This window comes from Oncorhynchus mykiss, chromosome 7, assembly GCF_057628025.1.
Source record: "Oncorhynchus mykiss isolate SJ-2025 chromosome 7, ASM5762802v1, whole genome shotgun sequence".
NCBI classification, from domain to species: domain Eukaryota; kingdom Metazoa; phylum Chordata; class Actinopteri; order Salmoniformes; family Salmonidae; genus Oncorhynchus; species Oncorhynchus mykiss.
The window spans coordinates 16740396-16755166 of record NC_143028.1 but is presented as its reverse complement, the minus strand read 5'-3'; the positions used below and the strand labels follow the sequence as shown (position 1 = coordinate 16755166).

The window sequence follows — 14771 nt, the reverse complement described above, 5'->3', positions numbered from 1 at the left end:
CATCTCTAGGAGACAGAACACGTCTCCTTTCTGATGGCTGCGTGGTCCCATGGTGTTTATACTTGCGTACCATTGTTTGTACAGATGAACGTGGTACCTTCAGGTGTTTAGAAATTGCTCCCAAGGATGAACCAGACTTCTGAAGGTCTACATTGTTTTTTTCTGAGGACTTGGCTGATTTCTGTCAAGCAAAGAGATATTGAGTTTGAAGGTAGGCCTTGAAATACATCCACAGGTACACCTCCAACTGACTCAATCGATGTCAATTAGCCTGTCACAAGCTTCTAAAGCCATGACATCATTTTCTGGAATTTTCCAAGCTGTTTAAAAGGCACAGTCAACTTAGTGTATGTAAACTTCTGACCCACTGGAATTGTGATACAATGAATTATAAGTGAAATAATCTGACTGTAAAAAACAGTTGGAAAAATGACTTGTGTCATGTCATGCACAAAGTAGATGTCCTAACCGAATTGCCAAAACTATAGTTTTAGTTAACAAGAAATTTGTGGAGTGGTTGTCAACTAGTTTTAATGACTCCAACCTAAGTGTATGTAAACTTCCGACTTCAACTGTATGGGCCCAGGTCTAAGATAAATAGGGTGCCATATCTCTGAGGTGCACATGTGCATTGGCAGGCCTGTCCATGCAGCGCTGTGCTGCGCTCCACTTCTCTGGCGTCCGGGAGCAGAGAGGCTGGGCTGGATGTGATGGACCAGCGGCCAAGCCAACACACGGGGGATGCATCCCAAATGGCACTCTAAATAGTGCACTACTTTTGACCAGAGCCCTGGCCACTGGTCAAAAGTGGTGCACTATGTAGGGAATAGGGTGCCATTTGGGACGCAGTCCCGAGTGAAAGACGAGATAAACAGCTGGCTTCTATCACTGCCAAACTCTGTTGTGGATGGATCAAATAATGATCAGCCACTGTGATCACAGGGCCATGGATGGAGGAAAATAATTAGATTTATACACATTGTCAGAATACCAGTCAAGTAGAATACAGTTCTAGTGATCGTCGCTGTAGTTCTGTAGTTGGTTCTGGTAGTTATTGGTAGCAACAGTAGTGCTGTTGTAGCTGGTACCCCACACAAATCAGATCATTATTTGTTTACATTAGAAAAATGTGTTGAAACAAATTAACACGTAGTAACAAAAATATCACCTGGTATAAAATGCAACGCATAGTGGGTGTGTGGGAACACGCAAAAATAAATCAGCATTCAGCATCCATCATATAAATGACTGAACAGGGGAGAGGGAGTACCCCTTAATATTCAGAGATTTGCTAATGGTAGTTTATGACAAATAGGCTGATGGATATAGGAGTTAAAGGGAGAATAAGATACATATTTACTAAATGTCACTGAAAACCTGAGATCAAATGAAGAGCTAAGCTTAAAGCTAGTCTGGGTGATGAAGATTTGCTGCTGGCTGTGGCCACAGGGGGATGAGCCGTGTGTGACTCAGGGACTCTGGCTGACTCTGTACTGACTGTTGGCATTAGACACGGCAGCTCTACTGAACATCTTAATACAGCTCTATTTGCTAATACAGCCATGTCTTTTCATGTCGGTTGTCCACTCAGTTTCATTGCTTCTTGGATGTGCAGATGCCTTTTACAGAGGCCCCGTAGAGTCTAAATGATGAACAGTGATTAAATGATCATCGGTACCCTGCAAGGGTAACGCAGGGTTATTGTAGTGCCCCGGAGAATAAGACCAGAAATTCCCCAACTTGAGGTGGACCTTGTGCTAATCAGTGCATCGAGTTGCTCTCCTCTCCTGTACAACGTGCTAGGTTTCTCCTCTATATATACTGGTTACTTTATATATTTGAGGACTGGCCTCAACAATCACATTTGATTCATATTGCGCTTTTCTTTTTTTACAAATACATTTGTCAAAAAGTGCTTTAAAATACATTTTAGTCCAAATAGCAGCATCTGCATAAACCCCTCAGGGAGCAAGCGTAGGCAATGCAATTTACTGGATATTTTACGGGATGTGTTCCTGAGAGGCCAAATACTAAAATGTCTGTTATTACAGATCACCCAGTGAAGTCACATACACACGTAAAGTAGATCCAAGTCACTTCTACCCACAAGCCCAGTTAAAATGCCAGGTCGCAGTTGTAAATGAGAACTTGTTCTCAAATGGCCTACCTGGTTAAATCAAACATTTAAATGGGGGTCATTTCCCTGCCGGTTGTCTCTTGTCACAGATTGTTTACATACCCACTAAAAGATTGGTTCTGGGTTCCTACGTTACCCTCCCCTCAGTGTTAAGCAATGATGTGCTGGTCCTGTGGAGAGTCTGCCTCTGCCGCTGCAGTGCTCCGGTGGCCGTGTCTCCCACCATCTCTCTCACACCTGCAGAGCTGGGACAGGGAGGAGCAGCAGGGCTGCAACCAGGGCTTCCATAGGACGTGTCCCGGGGCGAGCTGGTCCTGAACGGGGGTGATGGACTCCTTATGGAGAGCCACCGCGGCCAGGATCTTCTCCAGGACCGAGTGGAAAGCAGGTTCCGTGTCTGGGGTCAGGGGTGTGGTCTCCGAGGGGTCGCGGGAGAGGTCAAAGAGCAAAGGGGGGTCGTGATAGGTCACGTAGGATGTGGTGCAGAAACAGGCATGGGTATGCATGCAGGCTGTCCCGTTCTCGGGGTAGAAGTCCGGAGTGAAAAAGAACAACTTCCATATTGTATAACCTTAAAGATTTACAATGAATTACAACCACCATAGTAGTTTACATTTCAAGTTAACTTGCTTACAAAAACCATTGGAATTATTACTCAAATCATAATTAGCAGCACTGCTACTGCTAATTCAATTGCATTCTTAAAACTATTACATTGGAAATGTGGACTTACTGTTGGGAGGCTGCCACCTGACAGCGTTGAGGTAGGCGTTACAGTAATGGAAGAGAAACTCGTGCTTTGATCTCTCAACTTTCCCCTGCAGCAGGGGCATGAGGTCATGACCGTCTATCACTCTAGGAAGAGAAGACACACACAAACAACACAATAGATTATCTCTGAGACACAGAAATGGAGCACACTGTAGGAATGATCCTTTGCGTAGGCAGCGAGACCTCAAAGGCCCATGAAAACCTTTGATCAAAGGTTTAGATCAGCCTGATCCGTTTTGAGAGCTTTTTCATTAGCTGAGATTTTTTTCTAGCAGGTCCCTTGTGACACCTATTGTGAATATAATGTCTCTAGCTAGGGGGTGATTCAGAGCACAGAGTGCATATCCTTTCTATGGTGACCTAGATTCCAAACGCTGTAGTTTTGACTGACAGGCGAGGACTGACAGGCTAGAAAACCTACCAAGTGCTTTGGGCTTACCCATAGCAATAGAAGTCAATGAACAAACAAAACCCCTCAGACCTCAGCAATTTCACAGCACTCACCTGTCCCCCAGTGCCGTCCCTCCGGCTAGCTTCACCACAGTAGGGAAGATGTCCATGTTGCTGGTGGGTTCAACAATGTCTTTCCCTGCAGGTAACATCCCAGTCCAACGGAGCAGTCCTGGAACTCGGATCCCCCCCTCCCAATTGGTGGATTTCCCGGCTGCTCAGAGACAGATCGAAGCACTTTGTGAGGACTGAGAATATGGGGAGTCCTTTATCACTCGACCCGAAATATAAGGCTTGCCAGAACCTTTCATGGAAACATCTCGTCTCTTAGGACATTTAGATAATCTGAGCTATTTATCTAGTGATCTATTATTCTATACATTGACTGGCTCTGACATCCCTATTAATATACCCTACTAAACCACTGCAGATGCAAGCTAAAGCCTCTCTGCACATGCACTTCTAGGTTGAGTATTTTTTCTCCTATTAAAAAAAAATGTAACCTATTAACAAAAAAAATCTGTTTTAACCGAAAATTCGACATCTGGCTGTTCGGTCTCTGTTGACCTGTTCTTCTGAAGCTGTATCAGACCGTACCTTTGTATATCCCGTTCCAGCCTCTGTGCACCTCACCCCGGACTGAGATCTCCTCAAGGTGTGCACCCTGGTCTGAGGTCAGGTACACCAGTGTGTTCTCCCTCAGGTTCAACCGGTCCAGAGTCTGCATGAGCTGACCTAAGAACAGATGTTATGAAACATGACATAATAAACTCAGCAAAAAAAGAAACGTCCCTTTTTCAGGACCCTGTCTTTCAAAGATAATTCGTTAAAAATCCAAATAACTTCACAGATCTTCATTGTGAAGGGTTTAAACACTGTTTTCAAGGCTTGTTCAATGAATCATAAACAATTCATGAACATGCACCTGTTGAACGGTCGATAAGACACTAACAGCTTATAGACGATAGGCAATTAAGGTCACAGTTATGAAAACTTAGGACACTAAAGAGGCCTTTCTACTGAAAAACACCAAAAGAAAGATGCCCAGGGTCCCTGCTCATCTGCGTGAACATGCCTTAGGCATGCTGCGAGGAGGCATGAGGACTGCAGATGTGGCCAGGGCAATAAATTGCAATGTCCGTACCTTGAGACGCCTAAGACAGTGCTACAGGGAGACAGGACGGACAATTCATAGTTCTCGCAGTAGCAGACAACACCTGCACAGGATTGGTACATCTGAACATCACACCTGCAGGACAGGTACAGGATGGAAACAACAACTGACCGAGTTACACCAGGAAAGCACATTCCCTCCATCAGTGCTCAGACTGTACACAATAGGCTGATAGAGGACTTAGGGCTTGTAGGCCTGTTGTAAGGCAGGTCCTCACCAGACATCACCGGTAACAATGTCACCTATGGGCACAAACTCACCATCGCTGGAGCAGACAGGACTGGCAAAATGTGCTCTTCACTGACGAGTCACGGTTTTGTCTCACCAGGTGTGATGGTCGGATTCGCGTTTATCATCGAAGGAATGAGCGTTACACCGAGGCCTGTACTCTGGAGCGGGATCGATTTGGAGGTTGAGGGTCCATTGTGGTCAGGGGCGGTGTGTCACAGCATCATCGGACTGAGCTTGTTGTCATTGCAGGCAATCTCAACACTGTGCGTTACAGGGAAGACATCCTCCTCACTCATGTGGTACCCATCTTGCAGGCTCATCCAGACATGACTCTCCAGCATGACAATGCCACCAGCCATACTGCTCGTTCTGTGAGTGATTTCCTGCAAGACAGGAATGTCAGTGTTCTGCCATAGCCAGCGAAGAGCCCAGATCTCAATCCCATTGAGCATGTCTGGGACCTGTTGATTGGAGGGTGAGGGCTAGGACATATTCCCCTCAGAAATGTCCGGGAACTTGCAGGTGCCTTGATGGAAGACTGGGGTAACATCTCACAGCAAGAACTGGCAAATCCAGCGACACATTATTCAATGTCTGTGGAACTTGTTGAGTTCATGTCTCAGTTGCTGAATCTTGTTTTGGTCATACAAATATTCACACATGTTAAGTTTGCTGCAAATAAACACAGTTGACAGTGACTTTTTTTTGCTAAGTTTAGGTAAAAGTCATCAAATCTTCCAACCTTTCAAATATAATTAGTGTGGACATTTTAAATCTTCCAACCTTATTGGACATTAAAAAAAGATGGCCATACAGCAATATAAAGTCTTACCTACACTCCAGTCTACTTCGTGGACAGCGTCTCCATAGATACCGTGCTGACTGGTCCCCTGGAAGGCTGGCGATGCAAACATGGCTGTGTGCACTTGGATGAAGGAGAAGAACAACAGGAAGGGTAGTGCAGAGTTCCTGTCAAAATAGTCAACACACACAGTGTAAATGGAAGAAAATAATTGTACGACAACAATGCAAACTACTGTGTACAGTATGCTTTCATTTTACAGACACAGTCACCTAGGTCACCAACCCTTTACACACACTTTCCTTACATGCCCTTCAGAGTTTCTTCCCACATGCAAGACACAAACAAACATCAATAATCAAACACACTCACGCACACACAAACACTTGATTTGGCTTCTATTCCGTCTCAGTCTATCACGTAGTAGGGGAAATATACATTTTAAAAACTCAACACACACCTTTCTAAAAAGTCCACTGCTTCATCTGTCATTCTCTGGGTCAGGTTCTCCGAGACATACGGCTGCTCCACCACTTCCCGGTTCCTCATCAGAAAGCAGTTGAAGTAGGGGAACGTGGCGACGAATGTGCCAAAGATGGCCGCCGCCGCGCCCACCAACGCCACCGCGCTTAGCACCAACTTCCTCCGCACGGTGACCACACCCCTCGCATGCAGGAGGGTCACGGTAGCCACACCCACTCCCAGGGTCTTGTAGGGTAGAGTTGAGAATCTTTACTATCCTATATCCCTGAGGGACACCTTTATAGCTAAAAGGCCAAACAAATTACATACAACAAATTAAAACTAGTCTGATTACCAGTCCGTTTATGCCATCATGCCAACTCCTTATCACTGTGTTTGGCTTGACAGTGACAGCAATGTAGTTGGCAAGAGCAGAAACAGATCCGGGAACGCATGCTACACCAGGATACATAAATAAAGGTTCAAATGTTCAACGCAACACTGTAGTCAAAAGCATTAGCTGAAGCACATCCCAAAATGGCTGTAGAGGTGCTGACTATTGGAGAGTAAACTGTAGACAAATCTAATGCATTTAGAAAGCCCTTTTTACATCAGCAGATGTCACAAAGTGCTATTACAGAAATCCAGCTTAAAACCCCAAGCGGCAAGGAATTCAGATGTAGCAGAACGATTCTCTATACAGTGGGGCAAAAAAGTATTTAGTCAGCCACCAATTGTGCAAGTTCTCCCACTTAAAAAGATGAGAGAAGCTGTAATTTTCATCATAGGTACACTTCAACTATGACAGACAAAATTAGGAAAAAAAATCCAGAAAATCACATTGTAGGATTTTTTATGAATTTATTTGCAAATTATGGTGGAAAATAAGTATTTGGTCACCTACAAACATGCAAGATTTCTGGCTCTCACAGACCTGTAACTTCTTCTTTAAGAGGCTCCTCTGTCCTCCACTCGTTACCTGTATTATTGGCACCTCTTTGAACTTGTTATCAGAATAAAAGACACCTGTCCACAACCTCAAACAGTCACACTCCAAACTCCACTATGGCCAAGACCAAAGAGCTGTCAAAGGACACCAGAGACAAAATTGTAGACCTGCACCAGGCTGGGAAGACTGAATCTGCAATAGGTAAGCAGCTTGGTTTGAAGAAATCAACTGTGGGAGCAATTATTAGGAAATGGAAGACATACAAGACCACTGATAATCTCCCTCGATCTGGGGCTCCACGCAAGATCTCACCCCGTGGGGTCAAAATGATCACAAGAACGGTGAGCAAAAATCCCAGAACCACACGGGGGGACCTAGTGAATGACCTGCAGAGAGCTGGGACCAAAGTCACAAAGCCTACCATCAGTAACACACTACGCCGCCAGGGACTCAAATCCTGCAATGCCAGACGTGTCCCCCTGCTTAAGCCAGTACATATCCAGGCCCGTCTGAAGTTTGCTAGAGAGCATTTGGATGATCCAGAAGAAGATTAGGAGAATGTCATATGGTCAGATGAAACCAAAATATAACTTTTTGGTAAAAACTCAACTCGTCGTGTTTGGAGGACAAAGAATGCTGAGTTGCATCCAAAGAACACCATACCTACTGTGAAGCATGGGGGTGGAAACATCATGCTTTGGGGCTGTTTTTCTGCAAAGGGACCAGGACGACTGATCCGTGTAAAGGAAAGAATGAATGGGGCCATGTATCGTGAGATTTTGAGTGAAAACCTCCTTCCATCAGCAAGGGCATTGAAGATGAAACGTGGCTGGGTCTTTCAGCATGACAATGATCCCACCCGGGCAACGAAGGAGTGGCTTCGTAAGAAGCATTTCAAGGTCCTGGAGTGGCCTAGCCAGTCTCCAGAAGGAGTGGCTTCGTAAGAAGCATTTCAAGGTCCTGGAGTGGCCTAGCCAGTCTCCAGATCTCAACCCCATAGAGAATCTTTGGAGGGAGTTGAAAGTCTGTGTTGCCCAGCAACAGCCCCAAAACATCACTGCTCTAGAGGAGATCTGCATGGAGGAATGGGCCAAAATACCAGCAACAGTGTGTGAAAACCTTGTGAAGACTTACAGAAAACGTTTGACCTCTGTCATTGCCAACAAAGGGTATATAACAAAGTATTGAGATAAACTTTTGTTATTGACCAAATACTTGTTTTCCACCATAATTTGCAAATAAATTCATTAAAAATCCTACAATGTGATTTTCTGATTTTTTTTCTCATTTTGTCTGTCATAGTTGAAGTGTACCTATGATGAAAATTACAGGCCTCTCTCATCTTTTTAAGTGGGAGAACTTGCACAATTGGTGGCTGACTAAATACTTTTTTGCCCCACTGTACATGCGGTTTAGATTAAACCCTGCATTAAAGACAAACATGAATTGTCATTATTGTCAGCAGAACATATATTTTTGATTTTAATTTAAAAAGGTTAAACCAAAATAGTGTACGTCATAAACATGTATTGTACACTGTACATCACCTTGAATGGTATGTGTGCTTGGACATTGGTAAAGATGGAGCCGTGGCCGGGCTGACAGTCACGTAGGTTGGTCAGGGTTATACCGTAGAAGTGGTCGAAGCCGTGAGCACTGGGGTGGTGACAGAAGTCGTCGTTCCTCTCACAGTGAAGACCAAGGTGCCATTTTCCTACAGTGGAAAGAAGCGGCCAGGTGACGGACCATATAGACTGGCAACTTAAGGCATCTTCAAAGAACAACGACCTTGAAAGGCAACACAAAGTGTTTTCAACAGTGGAGAAAAAAGCTCGATAAAGCCAATTATTACATTTAATAATATGTCAACTTGGGTTACTGAAAAGCCTGTGAGGCATATTGCACATCAAAGAACAAGACCTTGAATGTCAACTCACATGTAAATGTGCTGTAGGCTGTTGTCTGGGCAACCATTGAGAAGCCAATACGAGTATGAAAGCTATTATACTGCTCAAATCAAATCAATCATAGCTATACAGTCAGAATTTTAAAGACATTCAAACAAAACAGACACATTGCTGCAACCAATCAAATGAACTGTCACTGCTTCTGCGTGTTCCCTATTCCCAAAGTGAGAAGTATTGATACCTACTCATGACGATAATAAATGGGTTATATGTAGAGTTTTTCATGGACCTAAAGACGCTTTACACAGTAACAAAGGAGAGGACTTTGGCTCACCTATGAGAGCAGTCTCGTAGCCCTGTTGTTTGGCCATCTTGGCAAAGGTGACTTCTTCACTGGGAAGACCGCCAGATGCAGCAGAGATGATATAAACCCCTAACCGTCCAAGGCCGGCCATACCTGTTCAAGACAAAAAAAAATAGGATCAAAAACGGATATCAAATCACAAGTGGGGAGAGTAACAAAGTATGCAATTATACAGTGGAATGATGATGTACTATTCAACCTGCTGCATTGTGGTCAACGTGCTAGTTATCCTGTCCTATGAACTGCTCTCTCCACATAGCCTAACTAATGCATCCCTAACACCACATAATACTAGTAAGGCCTATCAATACAAGCTAGTGATCTGTTAAGTGATCAGATTATAGTACTAGGCAAAGCTTTGTGTCAAACCCCAGGAGGATAGGCTACACGTTGAGCTCTTGCTGTTGTTGTTGTAGTATATTTTATTGCTATTGTGTTACTATTTTGACTATTTCACAGTAAAGTCTACGCCCGTTCGGCGCATGTGACTTATAACATTTGATTTGTTGTTTATGACTCGCCTCACCGGATCGTATCGGGTATCGGCCCGTCAGGAAGGCTGCCCTGCTGGGCGTACAGAGGGGGGCCGCAGCGATGTGCTGCGTCAGCCTCACCCCCTCCTGAGCCAGCATGTCGATGTTGGGGGTCCTGCAGACACAACGACACAGCACATTACCACCCAGCTGGGCTCATCATCTGGAAGGAGGTTTTAAAAGGTGAGCACAGAGGCACAGCAAGAATTAGAAGTCAGAATAAAAGGAATATAACAGAACGTTGTCTTCCGAGGATGTACATTTTTGTTTGGAATCACAGCTACAAGTGAGAAGTCTATGTAATGCAGGAAAGCCATGCTTAGAAACATGGGAAAGAACATGAAAAAAAAAGCCTGTTGCAGTTTATATCACTGTGACTTACCGCAAGGTTGTGTTCCCATAGCAGCCCAAGTCTCCAATCCCCAAGTCATCGACCATCATCAGGACAAAATTCGGCCTTTTGTCACCATTCAAGGCATAGCACACATCAAACAACAACAGTAAACCTAGACAGCATGGGATCCATGGGGACTTCATTTTTCAAATGAACACTGGAGAAGCAAAGACAGAGGCAATACGAGAGATTGGATAGGGTCAAGCACTTCAAGTTCCTCGGCGTGCACATCACTGAGGACCTGAAATGGTCTCGGCACACCGACATTGTGGTGGATGAAGAAATTCAGCATGGCCCCTAAGACTCTCAAAAACTTCTACAGATGCACCATTGAGAGGATTCTGTTGGGCTGCATCACCGCCTGGTAGAGCAACTGCTCTGCCCTCAACTGCATCATGGCTCTCCAGAGGGAAGTGTGGGCAGTCTAACGCATTACCGGGGTCACGCTGCCTGCCCTCCAGGACATCGACGGCACCCGAAGTCAAGGTAAAGGCCAAGAAGATCATTAAGGACCTCAGCCACCTGTTCACTCGGCTACCGTCCGACAGACAGAGACAGTACAGGTGCATCAAAGCTAAGACAGAGAGATTGAAACTGCTTCTATTTACCAGGCCATCAGACTGTTGATACACAAACACACACCTCATACTCACAAACAAATGCACATACACGCACTCACACACATTGAACCACTGGTCACCTCTCATTTCACACTGTCTATTTTAAATACTTTATCCCCGATGTAGCACATCATAATATTTATTTATCCTACTGTACATTGTTTTTCAGTTACTGTTTATACACAGGGCATACAGTGGGGCAAAAAAGTATTTAGTCAGCCACCAATTGTGCAAGTTGACTAAATACTTTTTTGCCACACTGTATGTATTTATACAGTGGATTCTTGACATAGCTTACTCATATATATATATATATATACACACAGTGCCTTCAGAAAGTATTCAGACCCCTTGACTTTTTCCACATTTTGTTAGGTTACAGCCTTATTCTAAAATATATATATATTTTTAATTCTCATCAATCTACACACAATACCCTACCCAAAGCAAAAAAAGGTTTTTAGACATTTTTGCAAATGTATTAAAAAAGTATTATTATTTCAAATTTACATAAGTATTCAGACCCTTTACTCAGTACTTTGTTGAAACAACTTTGCCAGCGATTACAGCCTCGAGTCTTCTTGGGTATGACACTACAAGCTTGGCATGCCTGTATTTATGCCCATTCTTCTATGCAGATCCTCTCAACCTCTGTCAAGTTGGATCGGGAGTGTCACTCTATAGCTATTTCCAGGTCTCTCCAGAGATGTTCGATCGGGTTCAAATCCGGGCTCTGGCCAGGCCACTCAAGGACATTCAGAGACTTGTTCCGAAGCCACTCCTGCATTGTCTAGGCTATGTGCTTAGGGTCGCTGTCCTGTTGGAAGGTGAACCTTCACCCCAGTCTGAGGTCCTGAAAGCAGGTTTTCATCAAGGATTTCTCTGTACTTTGCTCCACTCATCTTTCCCTCGATCCTGACTAGTCGCAGTCCCTGCCACTGAAAAACATCCCCACAGCATGATGCTGCCACCACCATGCTTCACCGTAGGAATGGTGCCAGGTTTCCTCCAGATGTGACACTTGGCATTCAGGCTAAAGAGTTCAATCTTAGTTTCATCAGACCAGAGAACTTTGTTTCTCATGGTCTGAGAGTCTTTAGGTGCCCTTTGGCAAACTCCAAGCGGGCTGTCATGTGCCTTTTACTGAGGAGTGGCTTCCATCTGTCCACTCTACAGTAAAGGCCTGATTGGTGGAGTGCTGCAGAAATGGTTGTCCTTCTGGAAGAGTCTCCCATCTCCATAGAGGAACTCTCGAGCTCTGTCAAAGTGACCATCGAGTTCTTGGTCACCTCCCTGACCAAGGCCCTTCTCCCCCGATTGCTCAGTTTGGCCGGGCTGCAGCTCTAGGAAGAGTCTTGGTGGTTCCAAACTTCTTCCATTTAAAAATTATGGAGGCCACTGTATTCTTGGAGACCTTCAATGCTGCAGAAATGTTTTGGTACCCTTCCCCAGAATTGTGCCTTGACACAATCCTGTCTCAGAGCTCTATGGACAACTCCTTTGACCTCATGGCTTGATTTTTGCTCTGACATGCAATGTCAACTCTGGGACATTACAGGTGTGTGCCTTTCCAAATCTTGTCCAATCAATTACATTTTCCAAAGGTGGATTCCAATCAAGTTGTAGAAACATCTCAAGGAAGATCAATGGAAACAGGATGCACCAATGTCGAGTCTCATAGCAAAGGATCTGAATACTTATGGAAGTAAGGTATTTCTGTTTTTATTTTTATGTTTTCGCATTGTCATCATGGGGTATTGTGTGTAGATTGATGAGGAAAATAATTCATTTCAATCCATTTTAGAAGACGGCTGTAACATAACACAATGTGGGAAAAGTCAAGGGGTCTGAATACTTTCCGAATGCACTGTATACTGCTGTACATATAATTCTTAGTTGATCTTGTGTGAATCCTGTGTATATAGGTATAGATTGTATTTGATTACTGCTACAGGGCTATTTGGCTTGCTAATCAGATTTGCCCCGCCGTTGTCTTTTTTCTCTCCTTACATTTTAATTGTTTGACATTTTACTGCATTTTTAAGAGGTAGTAACATAAGAATTTCGCTGCACCCGCTAATCTGTGTACGGGACCAATAAACTTTGATTTGAAGAAAGCTAGAGCAAATGTTACTAATGTGACGTCCCAAATGGCACCATTTACACCTATATAGTGTACTACTTTTGAACAGGGCTAATAGCCATTTTAGAGCCCTAGAAACTATAGATAGCTACAGTTTAGGCCATGGTTCCCCAACTGGCGGCCTGCGGGTGAATTTATTTGGACATAAGACTAAAAAATACATTTTAATTTTGGAAATCTGCTCCGAAGTATTCCCACCCATAATAGAGTTATGTATCTAATCGTATACAATTGTAAGCAAGGTTTGAAAGTATTATGTTTTAGACAAATATATGCGTTTGGGCTTCTTGCTATCAATCTGCAGTATACAAATGATTTTTAATCATGTTCTGGCAACCTGACCATCAACTCAAGAAAGAAAATCGTCCCGCGGCTGAATCTAGTTGATGATCCCTAGTAAAGGCTATGCCCTTCTGTGCCTTAATCAATAAAGGATGATATAATAGCATGCCTGTTTACTGAATCATGCTCTGTTTCTTCACGATGTCTGAAATCCCTCACCATCTTGCTCAGAAACCAATAACATGATGTGTCTAAGCTACAAAGCCAAATATGCATGCAGACAGTACATGCCTGCTGTCTCCATATACTCTTACGTAGCGATCAATACTATATCGCCAAACTAGACTATAAATAGAGAGAGCGAGAAAGCCAGAGGGGCAAATGCTGAGCATAATAAGTAAAGTGGTTATTGGCTAAGCATTCATGTGTTTGTTCAAAAGTCAAATGCTGCTTCCTGAGTGTTAGCTGGCTACCAACCAGTAACAGAAAGCATAGGCCAGTCCAACTCATAAAACAAGGTTTTGACAGTGGCTACTGCCTACTACAACTATCCTGCAAGTTCAATAGGAACGCTCCTATTATAGCAATACGCGTTCAACAATTTCCCAAAATACCAACATAAAGATATCTGTTGAATTAAGACAGATCACTTTGTTGTTGGCAAGTCGTTCAAATCATACCTTCGTGGATATACATGTCTCGAAATGTTTTACTAGAAACAGGAAGTACGTTTTTTTGTCAACTGTCATGTGACTAGGAATGAAGCAGTCTCATTGGATTATGGTTAATCCAAATATTTTAGGTGACCTGTGAGCTGCCTAAATGTAGTGCAATCAAGACTAAAATACTGTAGACTTCAACCCTCTATGGTGCAATCCTACAATCCAATGTGCAGCCTTAATCCCTGCCAATATTTATTTAACATGTTTAGATACCCCTTGCGTCAGGAACATAAGGTCAGGAAGTCCACGCTAGTGGATCATATTAATAAAGTGAGACAATATTCTTCACACGCTGGTTTATTACAGATTACACCTTTACAATTCATGTTTTAGTAAATGTAATTTACTCTGGCATAGGTCTACAGTAGAACACTGCAACCAGTGGTTCCATCTTGGCTCTATGAGTAGGCCTACATTCACAATATTCACTTTTCAGTTTCCGACCAATGCTGTTGTCCCTGCCTTGAAGACAACGTTCCCGGTGTATGTTCTTGATGCCCCTCTATACCCCTCTAGCAGAATAGGACATGACTGTTTCATACATAAATAGGAGGCATAGAATAGAAATGCCCTAGATGTTCTGTAGAACCAAATTATGTTATCATCATCTGTGGTTGGATGAACTGAACTGGTCTACAGGCATTGACCAGTTATCTTTTAGATACTGTTGAAAGAGGAAACTGTGATGGTAGGTCAAGTCTGGTTTATACACTGGTCAGAGGATTGACCATAGAATTATAATGACTTCTAAATTCTATTACTTCTGGGATGACTTCACATTCAAATTATCCATGGTTGATTCTCATAACAGACTCTGATCACACTGTGAT

General features: G+C 43.5%; 1 protein-coding gene across 4 annotated transcripts; it reads right to left on the bottom strand.

The window, feature by feature from the left end:
• Positions 1-951: 951 nt before the first annotated feature.
• sts (steroid sulfatase (microsomal), isozyme S) lies at positions 952-13963 on the bottom strand. 4 transcript variants are annotated; one of them, XR_016497132.1, is made up of 11 exons: positions 13900-13959; positions 10163-10331; positions 9774-9895; positions 9218-9340; positions 8524-8690; positions 6026-6273; positions 5600-5732; positions 3956-4093; positions 3413-3572; positions 2871-2992; positions 952-2708 (listed from the first exon to the last, which is right to left on the bottom strand). XR_016497132.1 is itself a non-coding variant. In XM_021608818.3 (11 exons), the coding sequence occupies exons 2-11, from the start codon at positions 10315-10317 to the stop codon at positions 2287-2289; spliced, it is 1794 nt and encodes a 597-aa protein (XP_021464493.3). In that variant the 5' UTR covers positions 10318-10331; positions 13900-13963; the 3' UTR covers positions 952-2286. The 4 variants fall into 4 exon arrangements, 2 of the variants coding, with proteins under 2 accessions (XP_021464493.3, XP_021464494.3); XM_021608818.3 differs by having other exon boundaries at positions 5596-5732; positions 13900-13963; XR_016497133.1 differs by lacking the exon at positions 13900-13959 and having other exon boundaries at positions 10163-10607.
• Between the last annotated feature and the right edge of the window lie 808 nt (positions 13964-14771).